The 27,004-nt window shown below is 38.3% G+C and overlaps 1 protein-coding gene across 1 annotated transcript; it reads left to right on the top strand.

Annotated features, from left to right (window-relative positions):
* Positions 1-496: 496 nt before the first annotated feature.
* On the top strand, positions 497-21,728 carry mylk3 (myosin light chain kinase 3). Its single transcript, XM_052028703.1, has 10 exons — positions 497-1,037; positions 1,148-1,253; positions 2,405-2,498; positions 8,245-8,354; positions 10,750-10,891; positions 11,489-11,559; positions 13,116-13,244; positions 15,884-16,036; positions 19,792-19,924; positions 21,654-21,728. The coding sequence occupies exons 1-10, from the start codon at positions 497-499 to the stop codon at positions 21,726-21,728; spliced, it is 1,554 nt and encodes a 517-aa protein (XP_051884663.1).
* Positions 21,729-27,004: the final 5,276 nt, after the last annotated feature.

Genomic DNA, 27,004 nt, shown 5'->3' with positions numbered 1-27,004 from the left:
CAGTCTCTTTGACATCTATTTTCCATGATGACAGCTTCCTGTTTATTCAGCCTTTCGTCATGAACTGATATCCTTAGGCTTGGGGATTAGTTTGGTGGCTCTTTTTCTGTGCCACCTCCAGTTCTAAAATATCTCCCATATATCTCAGCAACCAGAAATAAAATGGCCAAATCTAACCAATGCTGTTGCCATATATTTCAATGCTTCAGTTATGCATTTTACACTCTGCAATACAAAGAGGCATATACAGGTTGGGTTGATATCAAAGTAGTTCAATTTTTAAAAAAAATACACTTCTAATGTTATGTGAAAAGGTTATTAAAGGTGTTTATTAAGAGAGAAATTGTCTTCAAATGAGGCAATTTATAATGACACTTGGGTCTCAAGGGTAAATTATAGCACCACCCTGCCTGCATACATGCTTTCTTGTATGTACTGTTTCAGGACATGAATAGATAAATATTCAGTATTTACCTTTGTACAGATCATTGGAAAAATGGCTATTTATTTTGTACTGTTACTACTTTACAGGGCTTCTGGCTCAATAAAGGGAAGGCCACCCAAGCCTACCGAGGAGGCGAATCTGGACATAAAAGTCACCATAGACAATGAGCCTGCAAATCTTAAAGGGCTGAAGGAACCCCTCAAAAAGCTCAATGAACAGCAAAAACCCACAGAAATCACAAAACCTAATTTATTACCAAAAATAGCAAAGGGAATAAAACCCATCACAGCGGCAGATGTAAGAATCAGCAAACCATTTGAAAACCAGGAAAAAGCTTCAGAAGACATCAAAACCCAAACAGGTCAGAAAAGTGAGGAAAATATTCAGAGTTGTCAAAGTAAAACGGAAAACCACTGTGATCCACAAAAAGGTAGTAAATCAAAGGATTCAAAAGAACTCCAGAAAGCCAGCAAAGAACCTGACAAAGTGAATGAATTGGCAAAGGAAGAAACAGATTCCACAGAGACCACAGCCAAAGCAGAGAAATCAAAGGGAGATGTTGAAAAGCCAGAAGATTACAAGATCATCATTGGTGAGTTGATTTTTCATAAACTAGTTATTACTTCCAATGTACTTCACTTTCAGTATTATTTCTGAAACCATTTGTAATGCCAGTTTTAAAGCTTTCATTTTCTTTTTCAGACGATAGTCCATCACCTCCAGCCCCCTTCAGTCATCGCATTGTGATCACCAAACAAATTCATGTAGCTTCCTCATACACAGTTCACCACAATGAGGTGTTAGGAGGGTAGGTTTTCCTTGAACTTTTTGGTTATTTTGGTCAACTACTGATGAATAAATGACTGAGGAAGACATGACTATGAAGGGATTTGATAACAATAGAAATATTATACAGTAATTTAGCAGTGAGGAATGTAATCCCAGAAACCTCTGTTTAAAAATAAATGTAAAAGGATTGTTAAGTTGCGTAATATTTTCTACATTCATGGTGTTAAGTATGGACCTGTTAAATAATCTTGTTATTGTTTGAGAGCAACTAGTCAGTCTTGTTCAGGTAATGATCCCATTGCACGACATCCAGTCACATCTCAGGAGCTCATGGCAAAATATTAATAATTATTTTCTATTGTACCATTACATTGAATATTTCGGATCATTGATGTTTTAAAATTATACTTTCACAAAATTACTGAGATGCTCACATATTACACAAAACTGCTTTGCTACTGTCTTGGTGGGTAAATTAATGCATGTCAGCTATGGGGCTGGAGAATAGTAGATTTCTGATAAATGGCTTCATTATCCCTGAGCTAAGAAGGAGGTATAAAGGTCTGGATCTAAATAGTAACCTCTGTTGGAAGTACATATACTGTATGTAGATATTAATTGAAGGTAAAATCCTGCACCACCTCTCCCCACTCCACTTCCACATATACTCAAACCTAAAATAGTCTGCTGGCTTTCAATTCTAGAATAGCCAGTTGGGTGAGGCATAAGAGAGCTGACACCACTAATGGAACCTATTTCACCAAGAAACATTGACTTCAGCTGAAGAGGACAGTAAACTACAAAAAACTGGGAGTAAAATATTAGTGGATACATTTATTTTTCTTTTTAATTTTGTTAGATGATATTATTTAACACAGGTTGGATACACTAGCCATTTCAAAACCTAATGAACAGAACAGAAATTTTAATTAAGTAGCAGTTTATGTTCTACTGTTACCCACCCAACTGGTGTTCCACCGGCATTTTTCAAAAACAGCCAATTTCTATCAAATTTACAATAAATGTAGCACACCACGTAATCTAAAGTTCTCTTTGTTGGTTTAGTAAGTTCTAACCGTGCAACAATGATGTTAACAAAGATTACGTTGGAAACTGATATTACGATTTCCTGTAGTACGCAAATTAATTTTTATTTCTTTATAATGGCAGGGGTCGGTTTGGCCAGGTTCATAAATGTGCAGAAACATCAACAGGCCTCGAACTTGCTGCCAAAATAATAAAAGTTAAAGGACCAAAGGAGAGGGTAAATTCCATACGTAAAATAATTGTCAATGCTGCTGATAATTTCTTTCATTCTATTTAATTACAGTCACCTGGGAATATTCCATGCTGAAAGTTTGGTGAATGATATAGATTCTGCAGTGATTTATATACCTTTGCTTCATCATGCGCTTGGGTTTTTTTAATTGGGCTACTCCAACGTTATTGTAATGAACTGCAATGATTATTATCTGAGCGTCAGCATTTCATCCACCCTAATGTTGCTGAAGAAAATGAAGCACGTGTATTTCCTCTTGGAAAACTCAGTACTATTTACAGATCAGTTTTTTTTCTATTATTATTTTATATTTTATAGTGTCTAAGTCAAGAAGAAAAGACACACTCAGTGTTCCTTTCATTCAGTGTTAGGCAACTTATCTTGCTGAGTGCCATTCCATATTTGGCTACAGATAGAAGCATAAAAGTAATATGGTGTAACCTTTCCAATTGTCTTCTCTCCCTCTCCTTGGGGAACTGCCTTGCATCAACTTGTTGGCATGGCTGAGAGTAAACATTGACAAAGCCATCCTACCACTGACCTGGTGTTTGCCATCAATTGTACTGTACAGCCATGCCCACCGTTGCAGCTTTTATTTGTATTTTAACTGAGTGAAAACTATGCTATTTGTGGTTGCAGACTGGAATGGCACTGTATCTGCCCGTATTGACTCTATGAAAGATAAATGGAGGACAAGGTGAAGTGACAATTTGTCATTTTACCTACATTTGCTTCCTTTCCTCTTTTTCCATTACAGTTGTGTACAATTCTACAGTCACTGTCAGACTTTCACCACCCTAAACAACTGGGCGATAATTAGTGTTCTCAAGCTGTGTGATGTGTGGACAAATATCTATCATCACCTTATTTCCATGATATGCACTTTCCATTTCTTTATGGCCTGGAGATTAATATTAATGATTTAGGTGTCATCCACAAAGTTTCTAATCATGCCACCAACATTCACTTCCATATCATATATATATATATGACAAACAACAGTGGACTCTGCACCAATCCTTGCGGCACACCACTGGTCACTCCTTCAAAAAGCTCAAATTCCTGAGACACTATTTCCCACACACAAGGCCATGCTGACTATCCCTAATCAGTCCTTGCCTTTCCAAATGCAGATAGATCCTGTCTCTCTGAATTCTCTCCAGTATCTTTCTCACCTCTGATGTTAGGCTCACTGGCCTGTAGTTCCCTGGCTCAACAATAGCTACCCTCCAGTCTTCTGGGTCTCCCCCGTGGCTAAGGAAATTATAGCAATCTCTGCCAGGGCCCCTGCATTTTCTTCCCACAACTTCCAAGGATACACTTGGTCAGGCTCCAAGGATTTATCCATCTTTATGTGCCTCAACACCACCAGCACCACCTCTTTCATACAGTCAATATGTTTCAGGATATCGCAGTCTTCTTTCTTGAATTCCCGAGCTTCCATGACCTTCTCCCCTGTAAATATAGTCAAGATGTATTCATTTAAGACCTCATCTATCTTCTGTGCTCCACACATAGATGGCTACACTGGTCCTTAAGGGGACCTATTTTCTCCATAGTTATCTAATTGCTGGGGATTTTCCTCTACCTTATCTGCCAAGGATATCGCATGTCCCCTTTTGCCCTCCTGATTTCCTTTTTGTGTACCCCTTTCATCCTTTATACTCTTGCTTGATCCCAGCTGCCTATTCCTGAGACATACCGTTTTCCTGACCTTGAGCCTCAATATCCTTCGTCAACCAGGGTTCTCTAATCCTACTAGCCTTGCCCTTCACTGTAACAAGAACACGTTGGCCCTGAACTCTTCCTATCTCACTTTTAAAAGCATCCTGTTTGCCAGATGTCCCTTTACCTGCTAACAGCCTCTCCCAATCAACCTTTGGTATTGGTATTGGTTTATTATTGTTACTTGTACTGAGGTACAGTGAAAAACTTGTCTTGTATACCGATCGTACAGGTCAATTCATTACTCAGTGCAGTTACATTGAGTTAGTACAGAGTGCATTGAGGTAGTACAGGTAAAAACAATAACAGTACAGAGTAAAGTGTCACAGCTACAGAGAAAGTGCAGTGCAATAAGGTGGAAGGTCACAACAAGGTAGATCGTGAGGTCAGAGTCCATCTCAAGTTCCTGTCTAATGCCATCAAAATTAGCCTTGCCCAATTTAGGACTTTAACTTGTGGACCAATCCTATCTCTTTTCATAATTATTTTAAAGCTACTGGAATTAGGATACTGGTCCCAAAGTGCTCCCCTACTAACACTTCATGCCCAGCCTCATTTTCCCAATAGTAAGTAGAGTTTGCCCACTCCTGAGTAGGGCCATCCACATATTGCTTGAGAAAACGTTCCTGGATACACTTAACAAATTCTGGTCCATCCAAACCCTTAACACTATGGGCATGAAGGAACTGTCCATATCAGCTGTGCTTGACAGGTACCCCAAACTTAGGAGGTATGGAAGCCAAGATATATCAGAAGGAGATTGCTAGATTTTTGTTCTTCAAAAAAAAATGCTATACTTTGCATTCTGAAGGAAAAGATGGAGAAGATCACTGGAAGCAGTAACATTGGACCTGTTGAGTTTTCTGACTGGGCTGCTTCAATAATTTCTGTAGTGAAGACAGATGGCATCATTCAGATCTCTGGAGATTGTAAGTTAACAACAAAGAAGCGGAGAACAAACATTGCTTGAGGATGCATGTAGGTTTTCATGTCCTTTTATAGGAAAAATGTTCATAATCATAGTAGATGCACATTCCAAATGCATTGAAGCAGTTCTTATGGACACGCCTGCAGTGAGTTTCAGAATTGAGAATGATCTTTTCTACACACGGTCTTCCAGAGTTGTTTGTGATGGACAATGGAAGCAACTTCAATAGTGCTGAATAGTACTGAGCAAAAATAAGATAAGATATCTTTATTAGTCACATGTACATCGAAACACACAGTGAAATGCATCTTTGCGTAGTGTCTGAAACACCTTGGTGGAAAGAGTAGTTCAGATGTGAAAAATGGGCAGAAAAGGATGACAGGTTCTGAAATTAATTCACAAGTTGCAGGCTTTCTAATCCACAAATGGAAATCACTCCACAGACAGGCAACTGCTGTGTTACCAATGGGTAGACATATCAGAACTCACTTGGATCTGGTGAAGTATAGAATTTAGCCTATCATGTGTTTAAAACAGGTTGAAGGAACAACATGATCACCACCTCAAAGTTGATGATCCTGTGTTGTGTAAGATGTTATATAATACACCTAGTATTTGGGTGCATCATTGATTGTACAGGTCCAGTCTCATTTGTGGTTTGTCTGGAGGATAGCCGTGTGTTGAAGCATCATCAAGACCACCTGAGATATCAGATGTCGCAGTCATTGGCTCCATCAGCTGAGTATGTGCTGGATCCAGATGTTTTCTTACCACATTCTACATTTGACACAGCGACACCAACAAGATGCTATTATCTTCTGGTGATGTTCCAATGCAACCTGAATAGTCTCATTGTCAGTGAGTGAGAAAACCACCTGATAGGTCAACAGAGACTTTATTCCTTCTTCCTTTAAAAATCCAAGTTTGCAACCTGGCCACTGGAAGAACAGCAAGAAGACAATGTTTATGATGACTCACCGCCAATTCATTTCACATTTTCTGCTAGCAGCTTGGATGTTGACACTGCACACTGTTCAGAGGATTGGACAGCAGTGGGATTTGCATGTGGTGAGACACTGTCACGAGCCACCAGCAGCCAGTCTTTGGGTAGTCGGGCCACTGAAGAAGGCTGGCAGGCATGCACACTGAAGTGCACAGACAGGGCTGCCAGAAACCTTGCGTTCAAAGTCAAGAAGAATGAGCAGCCTGAACATCGAACATAGAACAGTACAGCACCGTATGGGCCCTTTGGCCCATGATGTTGTGCCGTCCTATGTTGTACACCCACTCCCAGATCAATCTCACCCTTCTACCAATCCACACAGCCCATAACCCTCCATTTTACTTCCTTCCATGTGCCTATCTAAGAATCTTTTAAATTCCCCTATTGTATCAGCCTCTACCACCACCCCAGGCAGTGTATTCCAGGCACCCACCACTCTCTGTGTAAAAAAAAACCTCCTCTGACATCTCCCCTAAACTTTCCTCCTCTGACCTTAAACTGATGTCCTCTGGTATTGGCCATTGCCGCCCTGGGGAGAAGGTGCTGCCTGTCCACTCTATCTATGTATCTATGCCCCTCATAATCTTATACACCTCTATCAAGTCACCTCTCATCCTGCGTTGCTCCAAAGAGGAAAGCCCTAGCTCACTCAAGCTTTCCTCATAAGACATGTTCTCTAATCTAGGCAGCATCCTGGTAAATCTCCTCTGCATGCCTCTAAAGCTTCCACATCCTTCTTATAATGATGTGACCAGATTGAATGCCGTAAACTAAGTGTGGTCTAACCACACTTTTTATAGTTTTATAGAGCTGCAACGTTACCTCATGGCTCTTGAGCTCAATCCCCCGACCAACAAAGACCAGCACACCATACACCTTCTTAACCACCCTATCAACTTGCACAGCAACTTTGAGGGATGTATGGACTTGGACCTCAAGATCCCTCTGTTCCTCCACACTGCTAAGAATCCTGCCTTCTTGTACTCTGCCTTCAAGTTCTTTCTTCCAAAGTGTATCACTTCACACTTCTCCAGACTGAATTCCATCTGCCACTTCTCCACCCAACTTTGCATCCTGTCTGTATCCCGTTGTAAACTACAACAACCTGTCTGGCACTAACTTAGCACGGGGCTTCGCACAGAACTTGGACCCCAACTTTTCCATTGCATTTCTGGTGACCAACCGCCTTTACATAGTTGTGCATCATACCACCTGATGGTCGATATCCTGGTCATTTTCAGCACAAACAACATCTACCCAGTGGTGCACTGGAAGCATAGAGTTTTGCTGAGGTGCTGCCAAGACTGGAGCCTCAGTGGCTCCATGGACCAAATGCTGTTCTCTCTCAGGGTGAAAGCATTTGTCCTCCTACCCCTGCCACTCTACCAGTGCACCAGCTATTGCCTATCATCCATCCAGCTTGTTCTTGCCTTCCCTGAGGTTGTAGTTGTGGGTGCAACTGGCAGCAGGTTTTAGTAAGGAAATCCTTAAGGATATATTGAATCTCATTGAGATTCAGGTAAGAGAATTGATCTCTGAGCATCTTGGGAGGCACTAGTACTCCCATTCCCTCTCCCTCTTCCAGCACCTTGTTCCTGCTCCAAGATTTCTCCCAGACAAGCTATATTGCAAGAGGAATATCTAGAAATGCAGCCATTATTGGCAGTTTGTGCCAAAGTCTTGAAGTTAGCAAAAAGTCCTTCAACACTTTCCAAGCCACTCCTGAAGGCTTCTGAACCTTGAAATATCTGTTGAAACCACTAAAACTCTTGTAGAATTGCACCAACAACCTGGGAAAATCAGCCAGCAACAAACTGTAGATAGCGATGGGCCCTTTAACAACTGAACACATGTTCAACCATGCAAGGATTTAGCTGGAGCATCAATCTCTGTTAATGTTCTCTGCAATATGGAGTATGAGATGATTTGCCCTATAAATGTGGGTGTGCATGTACATACTGAAAAATAGCCACCATTGAACCATTGTCTTTAATAAAATATCCTAACATTTCTAGAATAAGTGTTCCTTTATTACTAAACATCCTGTTCTTAATCTGATTTCTCTTCTGAATTAGGAAGAAGTAAAAAATGAAATAACTGTCATGAATCAGTTAAGTCATGTCAACCTGATCCAGCTTTATGATGCCTTTGAAGCCAAGAACAATGTCACCTTGATTATGGAATAGTAAGTGGTTTTGATAGTTGCATTGAAAAATACTTTAAAATTCTGACATTGTGCTTTGTACTTAGAAGTCATTCGCACCAACCTCCTAAAATTGTTTGCAATGCAAATTGATCACCTGTGGATTCATGAATAGATAAACAAAAATATTGACTAGGGGAACAACTTAGCTTCTGATACTGCAATTGATAATTGCTGAATTCAGATCTTAGCATTTGGGTGTGGGGTAGAACTCCTAGAATGTTCTGGGATAATTAAGTATTGCTTCTTTATGCAATTATAGGAATTTTGCATCCATAACATCTTTACTGCCTGAAACGTATTAACCTTTGATACTGGGTTCTACTTCACTGGAAGCAATTTATGATGCAATCTTCATTGGTTGGATCTCTGCCTAATCCCATGGGAATGGTAAACAGCCCTGTCAATGAATCTTAGCAGAACCAATCAGAAATCTGAGCAACTACCCACAAAATGATTCATGTAGTTACAAAGGCAAAACAAACTGATAGGTAGCTGGGGGTACATTTGTCATTAGTCTTTTTCTGGCATTGAGCCTTTGTGAATGGCTGATTGAACTACACAAATGAGTGGAAAGCTCAATGACCTAGAGATTCTACTGCAGCCTTAGAGGTGGGGAACAGCAGCTGGGGACCTACAATTGTTTCAGTTGATTGTTGATCTTTCTCTTAAAGCTTCAGCTTATTAGGCCCATGGCCACAGTCATAATTGATTTGGTTATGCATATTTTTGGGACCAAAATGTGCTTCCTGTTACTCCTTTCAGATACCAGGTCCAGGGTGGCTGGTGGGCACCAACCTGTTGTGGGGTAATGGGATGAAGACTGAATTTTCAGTGTTGTTGGTGGTGGTACAGACTTGGGCGTTGGCAGGGTTGGAGAACTGTGGGTGACATTAGGGGGATGAAGGCTGGGTCAGTGCAGTACATGGCACAAAGGATAAAGGTAAAGAACTTACTTACCTGGAAGATCTTCTAGTCGAGTGCTTCGCTGGAGTGACCACATTGTTCTGAAAGTGCTAAACGGCAGCACTCTCAGGACAATATTGCTCACATTTCCCCACGATGCTCCAAAAGGAACATAGCACAGGGAATTACACCATCCATCCCTTGTGCCCCAGATATGGAAATTGTGTCAGTGATACAAGGATGGCTCAGTAAAATCTCATTAAATTTCCAGAATGACATGAACCAACCTGGAAATGGTCATTATTGAACTTCATTTCAGTCAAACTAACTTCCAGTTGCATAGTCCTGGTAAAAATGATGTGGAAGAGAATGCCCAGGCACCAACACCCAGTTCCATGTGCTGAGCACTTGATTCCCCATGTCTCGTCTAACATAAATTTACATGTTTAATTCCTGTACGGATTTCAATGAGCTAATGTTAATGACAAGATCAAGCTGTGTATTATGTGAATACTGTACATGATCCTCACCAACACCCTCTCAATGATACCAGAAAGTTTATTTTAAAACATTTTCATGATAAGGATACTTATGAATAAGACTGTACTTATGAATAAGTCCCCAAGCTGCATACCACTCAAATCTCTCAGTATCTAGTCATAGCTGCATCAGGGACTGAAGGGCAGTACTCCACTCAGTACTCCATTGTGGGGATGGCACAGAGCTAAGATTTCTGGTAGCAGAGCACTTGAGACGTGGTGAATGGGTAACTGCATTGAACGTTTTGCAGATGCTGTATCTAAGGCGTCAAAACTGCCTTAAACAGATGTCAACCTTGGCACAGATGTAGCGGCCTGAGTCAGGCCTATTCCAGGGACTCAAGCTATAATTTCAATTGACGTTTCAGTGCAGTACTGAGAGTGTGCAAAACTAATGAAAATGGTATATTTTGGATGAGAAATTAAATCAAGGTTCCATCTTCTCTCTTGGGTGTACTTAAAAGGCACTTTACCTCCAAGGATAAGGTGATAAGATGACCAAACTGTGGAATTTAATATTTAGATAATAATCTGGAATTAAACTAGCCATAAGTACTAATAGTCATAGTGCACGAATGCACTTCAGGGAGGAAGTCTGCCATCCTGCCCCATTCTGTCCTATATGTGATTCCAGGTCTAACAATGTGGCTGACTCTTAAATCCAAGCAAGGTACTCAGTTCTAAGGGCAGTTCAGAATAGGTGATAAATACAGCCAGAGTCTATGAAGTTAAACTAAGAACAGGTTCTCAAGGGAAACATTAGGTAAGAAGGAAGGAAAATCAGAGTGATAGTCTTCCAACCAGTATCCAAAGATCAAATAATAGCAAAATTCTTAAGAAGGGACTTTTACAATTTATTTGTTTTAAAGAACAGCAAACTAATTGAAAGTGTTATTAATTTAACTTACATCAGAATATTATGTTGATTGTAGTGTTGGTGGTGGAGAACTATTTGATCGAATCATTGATGAAAACTATAATCTGACAGAATTGGACACAATCATCTTTGTGAAGCAGATCTGTGAAGGTATCCAATACATACATCAACAATATGTGCTGCATTTAGACCTTAAGGTATTTTTTTCTTATTTACATGTCTCCATTTAGAAATACAACATTGAACATTTTTGCTTTAAAATTTAATTACCTTTGTGGATTCATGATTTTAAACTTGCATTTTATTTTCCATTTTCTATCTTTGGCTGTAAACTGGTTGTGATTCATTGGTAATCAACAGTAATTTTATTAAGTTAAACAAAGTGCAATTTTATAAAAATTGAACTCACTTTGCATAGAAGCCCTTTGCAATAAAAAATTTTTATATCACGTTTATTCATTTGAGATGTAATAATGAGAGTTTTGGTCACCTCAGGCCTCTCATAGCCTGCTGTAGAGATGCAGATCCTTGGGAGGAGGGAGAATAGTTGTTTGGCTGGGAATGGAATGGTGGAGATGAGGTTCACAAATAAAAAGAAAATAACCACTAAATAAATAAGTAATTTCTTTTTTAAATTAAGAGTTAAACATTTCTTGTGAAACATTGTATTATATTTTGATCATTTTAATTTTGCTAGTCTTATGAGTTATGAGTATATGAAATATGAACTGGCCTGAGGAATCATGCACACCAGGAGCTGTGATTTTACAAAAATGCCTTTCTTTTGTCTACAGCCAGAGAATATTTTGTGTGTAAACACCACAGGAAATCAAATCAAGATTATTGACTTTGGTCTGGCCAGAAGGTAAAGCTACCTTAAATTCATAATAAATTATTTGATTTCAAGCATTCTAAATTGAAGTAATTGCAATAAAGCCTAGTTCATTGGTAAATAATCTGTACTTTAAAATAAAATACAATTATAGATTTTGCAAGCACCTGTGAAGTTTATATGTGTATTGGCAAGTCTAGGAATGACCAATACAATTTGACATTTAATGAGTTTAGAAGTTGGTACCAGTGCTTCCAATCCTGGGAGAAGCAAAATCAGGTTGGTTTCCTGGTCCTTAGTGCCATCTAGAGGCTTTAATTGGAAATTGAGCAAAACCACTTGTACTGAGGTCAAAATCAAGTTTGAAAGTGAAACCCACCCCTGCAGTTAGTCTGCCTACAGATCAACAGTGGTGGAGGAAAGGAGAAATACAATGTTCAGTGAGTTACCCAATGATTAGAGGCTATTCTGTGTCTTTGTAATTTCTACTGGATTCTGTTGTGCTTTACTGTGTTTATGTGTTCATCCCTGCCTCCAATTGAAACTTCCTGTGGTGACAAATATAAGTACAATTTTCTAATTAGGGTTCCCAATTTTCTTCTGGTTTTGGGTAGGTTGACCACTCATAAAAGCACTCACAGCATTGTTGGCCTGTAGATGGTCCCTGACAAGTGGGGAAGTCCCTAATATACATTACAAATGCAATTGCACATTTCAAGTTGTTGCTGTACTTATCCCACAGCTTCAAAGGGGTGATGTAACAGAAGGAAAATCTGCACATTCAACTGAACTGGAATGACTCAGCAGCATAAAAAGTGTTTAAATGTCAGGTTTTTCATATTATGACTACCCATGGAAAAATATTCAGCAACTATTTTAGAATTTGTATGTATACAATAATGCAAACTAGAACATATGTGAAAACACAACTATAATGTTGCTGTGCAGATAATTATATTTATTCATCCTAAACACAATAAAAAAAAACCAAAAGTACTGCTCTTTAAATTTGGAAGATTTATTTAGTAGAAAGGAATTGAAACCTTAACCCAGGTTATCCTGTACCATTACCAAATGCAGTACCAGCTGTCATTAGGAATTGTTACACATGATATGGTAGAACAAGTGCAAACAGTGTTACTATTTCAACAGCAATTACATTTGTGTGGTGGCAATGCATTGATGACAATACACTGATGAATTGAACCAGATATTCTAATGATAAAACCACGATGGACTTTAACGGAAATGTGTTTTGCCAAAAGCTGAATTGTCATATATTCCTTTCATGGTGTCATTTATCTTTCTCCACCTGAATTGGTGAGGATATTCCAAAGTCACTTCCAGTGTCGATCTATGAGCATGTCCCAGCAGTGTCTGCTGTTCACTGTACTTGCCTTGTTTGTATGCCAAATTCCAGAATATGTTACGTGTGAGCTGGGGCAGACCCTATCACTTCTCTGTTTTCTCTAATTCTACTCCTTTACCACACCACTGAACTGTTTAGGGAAAGTTACAGCATTATGGATTATTGAAAAACATGGAACAGACATAACTTCTAACTGAAGAAAGGTTGTTTCTCTTTTTAGGTATAAGCCAAGAGAAAAACTAAAAGTTAATTTTGGTACCCCAGAATTTCTTGCTCCGGAAGTGGTGAATTATGATTATGTTTCATTCTCCACCGACATGTGGAGTGTGGGAGTTATCACCTATATGTTGTGAGTATCAAATACTTTGCAAGTTACCTTCTATCCCAGATATGCCACATGGAGCATGTGGAGGAGTGACTTTTGTTTAAAATAAATGAAAGTCAATTTTATACTGGATGAGGGAAAGAACTATCTTGTGTGGGCTGTTAAGATGGTCGCATTCTCTTTATTGGCCTGGATTTTGGAATCAAGGGTGAAACAATGGCACCTGTCGCTAATGTTAAACAAAACTGCCCATGAAGATCTGACAATCTATGTGGCATGGACCTTCCCTGTCCTGATATCAGTTACTGTCAGCAATGAATTTATGGGATCTCTGATATCCAGCATCGGTAATGTTATCAAGTTGGCTGAGCAGCAGAGTACACTGGAGAAGGCTCAGAGTCTGCAAACCAGGAGACTGAAAAGCATTATTTTTATCGAATACTTTAAATGAAAGTTGTAATATACTTATAAGATTAAGGAACGAGTCGAAATATCAAAGAAACATCTCAATAAATAAATAAATTATAATAATTGTTATTCATTTTAAAATCCAATGTATTTTGAAATATGTATTTGAGGGAGTGGCAACTACTTACATAAAAGTAACATTTTAGGGTTGGAAGTTTGCTGGTTATGACTGGTATGCCATTAGAAACTCACCCAACAGCACAACAAAGCATAACATTCAGAGGATATTTACAGAATAGTTTGAGAGATTTGAGTTTTTGTCATCTAATTGATTTCTGGAGACTTTACAAGAGAATACTCAAAACAGTTGAACAGGGGTCACTGACAGCCACTAAAGGATTTCCATACTAAACTAGTCATGTGCATTCTCAGGAATTTGCTGTCAGTTTAATGAAAAAATGTTGACAATATCCCTATCATTAGAATGCAATATCTGGGTCGATATAACCTTTAGTTCTCTGTAGTTAGCCTGTAGACAAATAACATCAGGAATACTAATTGAACAAAGTCTTTGTTTTGTAAGGCTGGTTCCAAGAGCCACATGATCGATATGTTCACTGATTTACATTATTCAGAAGTGAAGGGAGCCAATGCTGTGCACAGTCACCCATCTTATTTGATATCTATATCCATATTGAATAACATCTTAAGGAGCACAGCTGGTGTCTGCTCAGATATTTCTGAAGAAAGGCTTTCCACTGAGTCACTAAAGATCAATGCATTCAATTTACCATCGATTCATGATGCATCTTTATGGCTCTTCAATCAAGCAACACCATTAATCGATAGGGCAATGTATAAAAACATTGATTGTCACTGAATTGGCACTCAATCCACCGTGCTAAACATTCCCTCCCTCCACCACCAGTGTACCATGGCAACAGTATCAACTATAAAATGTACTGCAGCAATATTCCAAGGCTTCTTCAACAGTACTTCCCAAACTAACAACCTCTATGTCAAGAATGACAAGAGCAGTGGCTCCACGAGAAAGCTACTATTTGCAAGTGATAGAATCAAACAGCACAGAAACAAGCCTTTCATGCCAAACAATATGCCCACCCAAGCTAGTCTCACTTGCCAGCATTTGGCCCATTACCTTCTCAATCTTTCCTATTCAAGAACCTTTTCAACTGTCTTTCAAGTGCCAATTTTTGTCATGCATTATCTTGGCTTGGAAATACATTACCATTCCTTTGTTGATACTGGGTCAACTTTACCACAGAGACTGTAGCAGTTCAAGTAGGTGGCTCATTATGACTTTCCCAAGCACAATTAAGGATGAATAATAAAAGATAAATACATTCATTTTAAAAACTCTGCTCATTATCTCACTGGAAAGGAAATCTATAATCGCAAAAGTTGTGAATGCCACATTTTGTCCCAGGTATTGACTACAATATAAGAAGATAATTCTTCTTGTGGAACATGAATACTTTTATAAATGGATGAGACCAAGATTACTGTCAACATTATTAGCTTTGCTAAAAAACTGTAGTTTTGTTACTCTACTGTTTCTGTTAAATGAGTAACTGCCTTGCTGTGGTTTGTGTATGTTACATACAACTGTGGCATTAGTACAAAAATAGCACCCAGTAAAGCCAGAAATGCAACACTTCTTCAGCCATTCCTTGCTCATGTGCACAAATAAAGCTGGCTTTGCCTCATAATAACAATTCAGCAGCTGTTAAGTTGGGCAACGTTAGTGGAAACACTATGCTACCTTGACGAAAAATTCACAGATCTTCATATGACATTTCTTTGCAAGGCCTGATTGTAATATATGCTTCTTGAGCATATTGTGGGAAGTGGCTCCTGCATCCCACCTGGCATGCAGTGGAGATCAATAGATGTCAACAATCGCGTTAATGGCCTTGCATGTACGCTTCTGGAGGAAAGAGGAAAAATTGGGCAGAAGAAGAGAAGTGGATTTATGTTTGAGTAATGTTTATCGGGAATGGGGCATGCTGTTGATTGCAATCCATTGTGCGTAATATAGATTATTTTAGCCCTTAGCTCTGTACTGTTAACAAGCACCAGAAAACTGAGTTTCCAGTGTACTGAATATATTATACAGAAGTCATGGAATGGGAAAAGGCTTCTTAACCCATTGACTAATTCCTTCCAGAGACACAGTCTTAGCAGCAAATTATTGATCCATTATAGTGAATGATGATGGATGTCTGCTTTTCCAGGCTGAGTGGCTTATCCCCTTTCTTGGGTGATCATGACACTGAAACCATGAACAATATTATCAATGCAAACTGGGAATTTGATGACGAAGGATTTGAAAATGTTTCTGAAGAAGCAAAAGAATTTGTTTCAAATCTGCTTGTGAAAGAAAAGTGGTAAGACATATAAAACATAATTGCCTATGCAGTGATTTTTCTCTTTTAACATTTATGAGGTCCTAAATTCAAATTAGTCTTGTGCCAATACTGATATGTTTTAGTTTATATTAGTTCTTTAGCTTCCATGGGCAAATTTCTTTCATTTCCTACATCTGCAGGTTTCCTGTGCACATGTGATTCAAAAAAAATGAGTTATTAAATAAACAAAATCTACTAAAGAAAATAGAAGAATGTCTGGGAGCAAAGAACATTTTGTCATTTGGTCTTTGGGAATGATCTGAAGAATTATTCTTTCCTGTAAATGATGGTGAGAAAAAACAACAGCAAGTTGTGGAAATTTGATAATTAACCGAAGTCTTTCTCTATTGAGGAGAAATAATCTGGTAGAAGCTAGGGACTTATGCTCAAGGCAAGAAAGAATTGAGTCCTTTCCTCCTTGCTTCAATTACAATGGCACCAGTAAGCTCTCCTTTACAAGATGTACCTGATAGACATTTAAAAATCTACTCCTGCTGCCAGAATGTGTTTTATCTGTTCATTATTTTATAAATTTCAACATTCCGCTCATCTACAAAGTGTTTATTAAAGAACCTTTTCAAAATAGCAAAACTTCTTTAGCACCAAAACCAGTCAAATGAGGAAATGTTTTAACATTTACCTCATTAGGACAAGAGAAGGGGAAATCCATCAAAATTATTCAGCTCCATTTCCTGCTCTGCTTTATTGATTCCCCAGTTTTGTAAGCTGACAAAGTTTCAGCCAGACTTTGAAGGGACCCTCAATAAAAATTGCATATTGGGGTCCTATAACGGACACTACCACTGATGGTATTCTTGAGAATGGAAGGCACCCGTCCATTTTCCAGGCCAGTGAGGGCTTTAAAAGTAATTTAAAAAAAATGGCCCCAGGAACAGAAGTTCTCCTGATACTCCGAGGAAATCATGGGCTTTTGCTGTTCCCCTCCATCTCAGCTGTGACACCCTCAACACCAGCTCCCAACTTTGGACTTAACTGAGTGTCAACAGCCTTCTCTTGATAATAGCAAGTGGATTTGTGAACATTTGTGAACATTGGCAGGCACGGTAGTGTAGTGGTTAGCGTAACGCTTTACAGCATCAGCGACCCGGGTTCAATTCCGGCCACTGTCTGTTAGGAGTTTGTACGTTCTCCCCATGTCTGTGTGGGTTTCCTCTGGGTGCTCCGGTTTCCTCCCACTTTCCAAAGACGTACAGGTTAGGAAGTTGTGGGCATACTATGCTGATGCTGTAAGCGTGACAACACTTGCGGGCTGCCCCCAGAACACTCTATGCAAAAAGATGCATTTCACTTTGTGTTTCAATGTACATGTGACGAATAAGGATATCTTATTTTACCTTTACCCCTAAAATGAATAAACGGCATCCAACTGAAGACTGGTATTTAAAATCTAATGAAGGCTCAATCCCAGGATTTCCAAGTGCATTTGCAGGAAATCAAATTGTGCCTCTAGTCATTCCATAATTAAAAGTCCAGAGAACTATCTGGACTTGCAATTCAAAGGGAAAGGTTTAAAAATCTGTAAAGATCTTTCTGCTCTCAAAGTTCAAAGTTGAGCATGTTGGTTAATTATAGTTGACACTGAATACTTCACCACATGGTGAAGAATTTAGAGCCAACCATAATTAAGCAAAGGCACTGTGTTCTTGTGAAATATCAAAACAGGTATTAAGAGTTTGTTTGAAAACAATAATGTGAAAAACACAGACAGTTTATAACTACCCATGTATTTTTAAAATGTGCTTAATGATTGTTCTGGCTTTAGAATCTGCTGCATATACTTACTGGTTTAGAATTTAAGGGTAATCTATGTTTATAGGGATTCATGCTGCAGTGAAGAAGTTTTGAGGATTGCTTTGAAGGCCCTCGGATTTTACATCCTCTTATTCAGTCAGTCTTCATTTAACAAGTTATCTATTAAGAAAGTATTTGGCCACATCACCTACCATCAAATCCACAACATAGCAACATTTAGACCTGATCCAAAATATTATGGTTAGCTGCAGCTTCAAGTGGAGACTGTTAACCCAACCCTTCAGAGGATAGAAGCCATTGGCCAATCCACCCTGCCTGTAAAAAGGAGCTTCTTAACTGAAAGCTAAACTGTTGATAACTAAAATTGTTGGAACTAGCTTCAAGAAATAGCTGGTTAATATAAAATGACGATCCAGGAATGGCCCACATTGGTTCATTGATCCATCCTTTGTGTGGTCCAGGTAAACTTTGTCAGTTTTAAACTGTGCTTCAATGTGGTAGAAATTCATTCTGACACATGCAAGTACCACCAGATTGTGCTGCAATTTTAATGGAAATATATTTTCACATGCACTTAAATGCAAGCTTCACTATACTTGGTTATACATTTAATTTAGCATAGGTGAAATGTCTCCTTCCCAATGATAGCAGAAGGCTGGTAAGGTAAAGCACAATTGGCCCTTATCTTGCAGTCAGCAACAAAGGAACAGCTGTCACTGTTCACTGTGCTGACAACTAGCCACAAATCAATCTGAGCCTTGGAGCACAGTAGGGATCCTTAACTAATCAGACTGAAGAACATGAGTAAAATTTATAAGCCTAGAAGCTAGACAAAATTTCCACCTGCTTTTATGCAAAAATTGAGCATAAGATGCATGTTTGGAAATGTTTGGGCCCTTTTCCTGTTGAGGTCATGTCCATCAGGAAATTGGAACAGGCACTTCCTGTTGTCATTCACCCTAATGCCAAACTCATTTCCCTGTCATATCTGTTGCATGTAATGATGTCATCAACATGCCTAGAAACCCATTATTTATTTAATGTGATCAATAAGTTTCATCCACTTTATCAAGTCCTGTATACTTCAATGAGATCACCTCTCATTCTTCTGACTCCAATAGTACAGGTCCAGACTGCTTTTCTCTTTATAGAGCACTCTGGCCTGCTCCCCTCCACAACCACCCCCCCCTCCCCCACCCCCCACCACAGTTCCTGGAATCAATCTGGCAAATTCTCATTGCACATCCTCTATTGCAAACATCCTGGGATAGAGAGACCAGACCTGTATATAATATTCCAACTGCTCTCCCACCAGGCCCTACACAAGTATTAGGAAGATGTCTCTATTCTTGTACTTAAACTCTCTTGCAATAAAGGCCAACATATGGACCGTCTTCCCAACTACTTGTTGTCTTTGCACCTTAACTTTCAGTGATTTATTTACTAATACCCCCAAAACAACAACACTTTTCAGTCTTTCACTATTTAAAAAAAATCCTGCTTTTCTTTTTTCTACCAAAGTGGATGACTTCAGATTTTTGCATATTATATTTCCATCTGCCTTGTCTTCATCTACTCACTTAATCTATCTATATCCCTCTGCAGCGACTCTGTATGTCTTCACAACTCTCACTGACACATTGTGTCGGTCTGGCCTAAATGCCATAAACTGGATTAGATTTACATGTTTATGATTACACTTCTGAATGTAACCTCAGTATAGGAAGCAGTGTGTGCGTTACTTTTTAAAGCTAATGTTAAGAATCATGAAATTCTGCCACCTGTAATTGAATCTCCATTGTGTTGATTCTAATCCAGCTGGAGAGGTCTATGCTGATGCTGGAACAAGAGGAATGGTGTATTACAAAAACTGCAATTTATTTTTTAAATGTTGTCTGCACAGTCTAATGCCTTGTGTTTATTTGCCTCTAGTACTAACACCACGTTTCCAATATTACCAGTAACAGATCCAGTGCGTCACAGTGCCTGAAACACAAATGGCTGAACAACTTACCAGAGAAGGCAAACAAGTGTAGGGTTCGTCTCAGATCCCAAGTGATGCTGCAGAAGTACATGTCACAGCGCTTATGGAAGGTAATATGTTGTTTACTTTCATTAAATGATTTTGATTATGTGAGAAATAGTTAGTAAATCCTGTGCAAGTGCTTATAAAATTAATAAAAAATCTATTTAAGGTTTAAATCTGAAATTGTTCAGGACTCCCTGCCTGTAAGAACAAACTGAAGTCAATCCTGAACATGCACACTTAAGGGCTGGGGCTGGATTAATGTTCAACATATTGGGCCAGACCATGCTTCCAGTTAACTGGCTATTCCACACAAAAAGCTAATGTGTGAGTGTGTTCTAGACTTCTGTGCCTGCACTTTGCAGCACCAAAACTGAAATATATTGAAGATCAGATGCAGGTGAATCTGATTTAGTCTACCCCTGAGTCCATGGCTGTTCCGTGATGCATATTTTATCTGATCTCAGCTTTATACCAGCCTTAGTTGGCATTTGAATAGGGCTGCTGACCTTCAATAAAATGTTAAGTGAAGATAAGTATTTTGTTTTTACTTTAGTTTAATCAATATCAATGTATTAATAATTTACAGTAGTTGAACGTGGCTTCAAATGAATTTAAAACATTGTTCAAGAAGTCTTGTTTAGCTATTTAAATGGTCTCCAACTGTTTGTAAATGCCTCTGATCATCAATGGAACAGGCCTTTGACTATGTGGGCTGTCAGAATGCTATCAGGGTGGTTTCGTGGGCTGGACCTTTCTGCCATCTGTAACCCAGTCACCACTCAATGATTGCAATAGTGAGACAGGCAGGATATTAGGAGTACAATGGGTGCAGGAGGTAAGTACAAATGTGGGCAGCCATGAGAGGTGAATGTGAAGTGTGGGCTGAGCTCAGCCTGATCCTGTCCAATATTACATCTTTTAGTATTGAGGAAGGGTCTTTCTGGGAAATTAACCTAAATTAATCTACAATAATGAGCATATTCTACTTAATGCACAACTTGCTATCATAATAATCTACACTAATTAAAGGCTTTTGGGCACCATTCAATATTATAGCAAAGGGTGTTGTGTTAATATTCTATACTTTCTGGGCAATTTTTTTTCTTCCTTTGTCAGCTGTGCAGTTCCACATATGCTGTCAATCTACTGCTATCTCAAATTGCTTTGATTTCTGTGTGTATCATACACTGAATCTTGTGGGGTAGGAGAGCAAACCCTACACCTAATTGTGTCTTCGGTTGAAGTCAATACATTTTAACTTGCCAACAGGGATCACAAGTTGTGTTTCTCCTCATTTGGCCTGGATGTTCATAGAGATAAACTGAATAACCCCACACTATGGATCAAACCAGGTCCATATGACTTTGTACCATACTACATGTATTTTTACTTACCATATCATCAGGCAAGCATGGACAATTGTATTTTTCTTCAGACATTAATACAATACAGTACATTGAATCCAATAACCCAGTTATATCACAATCCCAGTGCTAATAGTGAATATACTTTTCTAAAGTATGGTTTCAATACCATGTGCTTCTTACATGCCTCCATTGTTAATTCCAGCACTTACATGTACCTTCCTGATTACAATGGCAATACTAATATGAGGAAAAGCTAAGGCAAGCTTAGATTCATTCCAAGTGTACATAGTGTTGCCACAGGATGTTATTGCACTTCCTAAGAATAAGAGATCACATGGCAAAGGAAGATACCAAAGGAAGAAAGTGCTAATTTTTTTTTTAAAGAGTGCAGGCAAGACTAATGATTAATTTCCATTTGTGTTTACAGAAAAATTATTATGCAGTTGCTGCAGCTAACAGGTTCAAAAAGATTAGACAGCAGAGTTTGTGCAAAAACGCTTAGGCTATGATTTGGGATGCAACATCAGAAGAAATGGAACTGCCTGGTAAATGAAAAACCCAGCACATTATCGGGACTGGAGGATCTGTGAATTAACTCCATTTTGATTTGACTGTATTCAGCTGCTGTATTTTAAACATATTTGAGGCTGTTCTTAAAAATGTGGCCAAATTGAATGATGAAATTCACTTTACCCTTAATAGCAGAAACATGGAAAGAGCTCTTTTCCTCCTTAGAGATTTAGTAGCATGAAGAGAAATCTGATAGCAGTATCTTCACCTTTCTAACGAAAGGCCATATCTCAAAAGACGCCTCTGAATGCTATGCAAAATTATATTTGAGAATTACATAAAATCAACCTACTAACCACTAACAATTATGCACATTTGACAAGCTGACAAAGTGAGAACCTGATAAGACTGAATTTGAAAAAGAATGTTTCATCCTAGAATGTAGCAGATTGCAAATTCTTATAGATAAATTACTAGAAAATTGTACTAGATTTTGAGTGATAGAAAGTGAAATGAAATCCCTTGAGGGATGAATCACTGGCAACCTAGTTCTTCAGTAACTTTTCTGATTTTTTTTAAACACTTTAAGCTTTATTATTAATGTTAATTAAAGTGTAGAGTGTCTTATACCTGATAATCAAAATGTTATTACTGTGTCATCGCTCTGTACCTCAAAGTCCTTATGTATTAATCAGAGCGAGTATATAGATTTGAGTTAACATTGTTATAGAGTTTTTTCAGGTAAAATTTGCTTTATTGCAAATATTATATCATGTAATAGCATTTTGGAAAGCATATTAATAGCTAGTTTCTGAGGAACATTCAAATGAAGTTGTCAGTAGTTTTGCATTGTGATCAGTATATCAATTTTACCTTTATATTGTTCTCTAGATAACATTACTGTGTTTTCAATATTTGTTGGGATGGAAAAGAAAATCAATGCAAACTTCCTCAACCAAGAAGCCTCTTAAAGATAAAATTGAGCATTGTTCCCCACCCCACCTTCTCAATACAGTTAAATTATGTCCTTAATCAGCCTGAATTCAGCATTGTGAAATAATAAGTGTACCTTCTCAAAAAAACGGTCTATTCAGTCAATAGTATTTTTTTTACTTGTTCAGCACGAGTAATATCAATAATGAAACTATTTACTACAGGGATAAGGTACATAATTGCAAAGATGACTTAACTAATTGTTCAATTATTAAACCAAATAGACACTACACAAGAAAATTCCATGTATTAATTTTTGCTGTATAGTGTTATAAATAAAAGTATTGCAAGTAGCACAATGATAAATTGGAGTAATGGCATATCCAAGAACTCTCAGCAGTGCTGACCTTTAGTTGGCAGCTGATGAAAGAAATGGGTTATTAGTCACCGTGGCAATGCAAGATGAAGGGTCAGGTACCAGTATCATGCAAAGCAATTGATTCTAACATCATTACATTAATCTTCCTGTCCTCCTCTGCAGCCCCACCAAATTATTTTCTGTATTACTTATGAAAGTATAAAACAGTCTTGGCAGACTTAGCCAATCCTGGTATTTGTGCTTAATTTACAGGAGATCTGAGACTGGCGAGGTTTTGCTAGTATTTTACATGAATAGCATCCCTTCCTCTGGGGAATTTATGTTGTGATTATCAAACTGGCAGAGGAAGAGACTCCCTGATCACCTAAATGTTTTGATCTCTGCCTATAATATAGCACATAACTTAATACAAAACATTTTTCTTTTAAAAATTAATTTAAATGATCTGAATAGAAGTTCTCCCAAATGCACTTCTGGAGCGTACAAGAGAGAAGAACCCAAAGCTTCCAAATCCTCCTTCAATCTCAGAATCCTTATAAAGGTAGATGGGCTTATTGACAAATTCACATAAATTTTGGATGATGTATGCCAGCTTCTGCATCCAGATTTTAGTTACTACCAGAATAATAATTATGGTTCTGAAGGGGAGGTTCCTTGAGAGATCAAAAGAGCAAAGCAGTCTGGAAGTGTCCTGACTGTTTGATTTGCTCTACACAATTCAACAGTTCAGCTGGCCTGGAAATGGAATCCCTGGCCAATGTGAATACAGAAAACACTTCAAATTCGACAACATAATGTTCATTATTCAAAAGAGGTTACAGTTCTATCACCATGGAAATACACAGGCATTCATTGAATTATCATCACTGCCCTGGATACACATCCATCACAACATCTTCTCAACACTCACAGCTGCTGCTTTTTCAAGAAAACAAATGTCTCTAGGTTTCAGAAACTAACCAGGCCATTTTACCCCAACCTGATCTCAAGGAAACTAACAAACTCTATAAAATTTGGGTGGGCCTCTTTCAGGCTTTGTTAGAGGGCTGGTATGTACTAATATCTTGAGAAAGAAAATGTTTATTTTACAAATTCATAGTGATTATTGCAAGGAGTTGATAAGGCTCATAGGATCTGGAAAGTCCCATGAGTGTTTTATTTTTAAACATTCGTCCCAAAATAATGTAATAAAGCATTCTCCCAGTTCTGTTCTCCAGAACCTGAAAGCTAGAGTAAAAAGTAACAGGTAGGACAATCGAAGGATCTGCCTCAGGTTCCAACAGACCAGTCAGAGTTATAACACTTGTGTTTCCACTCCATCCAAGATTATATTTAGCTGATGCTAGCCGACCTGATAGGGTTAGGGCAGCACAGTGGCACAGCTTGTAGAACTGTTGCCTCACAATTGCAGTAACTGAGTTCAGTTCTGATCTCTGGCGCTGTCTGCATGCGGTTTGCTTTGTGACTGCATGGGCTGGTAGGTTAATTGGACACACTAAATTGCCCCGAGTGGTAGGTGAGAGGAAGAATCTGGGGGGAGACTTGAGGGAATGTGGGAAGAAGAAAATGTGATCAGTATAGAATTAGAGTAAAAGGGTATTTGATGATCGGCTCAGATTTGGTTGACTTAAGGGACCGCTGTTCTATGCTTAATGGCTCTGTTACTCTATGGTGTGTCTCTGGAAGGGGGATGCCTTTCTCTGCCTCACTCCGAAGTCCCTAAAGTTGGGCAAATGTGTATTGGCACCAACCTTAGGGTTGAAACTGTGAGATTTGTACATTGGCAGCTGTAGAAAACATTTATTACTTTGTCACTTTTAACCACTTAATATTTTTGGACTGTAAAGTGACGATTTTTTGCCTTTCTTGGGGAAATTGTAGGTGCTTTGTGTCTTATTCTTCAGAAAAATAGCAAATACAAATTTCTTTATCTACAATAGGCATTACTTTTCGAATGTTGCAGAATGATTAATTCAAGGATTTCAAAGCTTAGGAAAAATATTTCACCTTCTCAATTGTAATCCTACAGTATCTTTCAGACTGTGATAGCAGTTGCTTTGCATAACTGAATGTAACAGTGGTATACTATTAAAAATGACATCCTCCAACATAGCTGGGTGCCCCATAATTTAAAACAGTATGAATGGATACATCAATTAACAATGCAGCTACCTATGCACTTCATTGAGCCAACAGTTTCAAGTGTCTTAGTTTATGCTCCCAATGACTATGTTTCTGAATACAACTAAGGTCATAATGCAAAGTTGGGGAATGAGAGGGAAAAGCTGATTGCAATATTGAAACTATGTTTTAACTTGAACAGTTTTCTATAAAAATAGAATGGGGAAAGTTTTGTTTGCATGCTTATTTAAGAAACTGAATTAAGACCTACTATATGTATTGCTGCTCTACTTTTCAGAATTAAAATGTGAACTGCATGAAATTTATGCTTTGTAACTGAATATGGAACATTATTTTAGTCTTCAGCCTCCATGATACAGTAAAAGTGTATGTATGACCTTCCATGAAGGCAAACTTAAAAAGCAAGATTAATTTTATTGGTAAACACATGCTGGTTTATTATTGCAATGCCTAACTTTGAAACATAACTCAACACCCACAAATAAAACATCTCAAAAAATTTAATTGTTTTAATTACTTGTCTCTTAAAAACACATTCTATTGAAAGGGTACAATCTGGCTATGGAAGCCAGGATTTTGCACTTGTAATGATGCTGAAAGCACTGGCATTACATCCTGAAAAATTACAACTCTGGGAATATCCCCAAATACTGTTACATGTGGAATTCTGGAAGTCGCTGTCAGTGATTCTCTGCTTCTCCACAGGCAGCACTATCTTGCAACTTTATCAAGCCTGACCTTCAGAAATTAGTGAACTGACAAGAACTTCAGCTATTTATGAACTATTTCATTGTAAAATAAACCCCAAAAACATTTTACTTGGTTGTATAAAGTGTGAATAAAATTTTAATGGTGTATTAGACATAATTACCATGCAACAACCTCTCTGGTCCTAAAAAATCTAATTTCACACCATTATTTAAAAACAATTTTAAAACTAAATAAGCCCTGGTCCAATTATTAAAATGGATGCTACAATATTTCCTAATGAATGGGACTTCACTTAAAACACTTTAACCTCTGCATAAAATACATTTTCCTCAGAACAGCTCCACACTGCATGTGTTAACAGTGACTGAATGCTTTGGCCTGCTGATCAACATCAAGGCACATGTATCAGGTAAAAATGAATGGATTGGTTCTCTATTCTACTGAAAAAAGGCTGAGGTATGACTTAATAGAGTTCTTTAAAATCATAAAAAAATTTTGAAAGAGAAAGAACATAACTCGAAGCAATCAGTATTAACAGTCGCCAATAAATCCAATAGAAAATTCAGAAGTTTCTTTACCCAAAGAACAGTGAGAATGCAAAACTTGTTACACAGTGAGTGGCTGAAGCACTCAAGCAGAGACTGGACAAGCAGGAAAGACAAGGGAATGGAAGGATACACTGTATGAATTAGGCGTTGAAAGGTGAGAGGCTCAGGTGCAGGGTGGACACTGTCATGGACCGGTTGGGTCAAAAGGCCTGTTTCTGTGCTGCAAATCTGATGCATTTGATGGTGGATATTCACCACTGTAGCCAAACAGTTGAGAGTAATGCACACCACAATATATTGACTAGATCTGCATACCGGGGTACAGGCATTGAGGGGTTAGCATATAATGGAGGACAAAACTCATTCAGCGATGAGAAATTCCTCATGGCACTCACTTGGGAGTGCTGAGGTTCACTTTACAAGTTATACAATGGAGAAGAATTGATGTGATCACTGTTTTGTCATGCCATCTCACTCAAGCAATTACTTGTCACTATTGCTATTTGACTGAGCGTGTCACTTTTAATCCTTGGGTTTCTATAGAATGACTGAGTT

This window comes from Pristis pectinata, chromosome 13 (genome assembly GCF_009764475.1).
Source record: "Pristis pectinata isolate sPriPec2 chromosome 13, sPriPec2.1.pri, whole genome shotgun sequence".
In the NCBI taxonomy this organism is placed as follows: domain Eukaryota; kingdom Metazoa; phylum Chordata; class Chondrichthyes; order Rhinopristiformes; family Pristidae; genus Pristis; species Pristis pectinata.
This window is presented reverse-complemented; position numbering and strand designations above follow the sequence as displayed.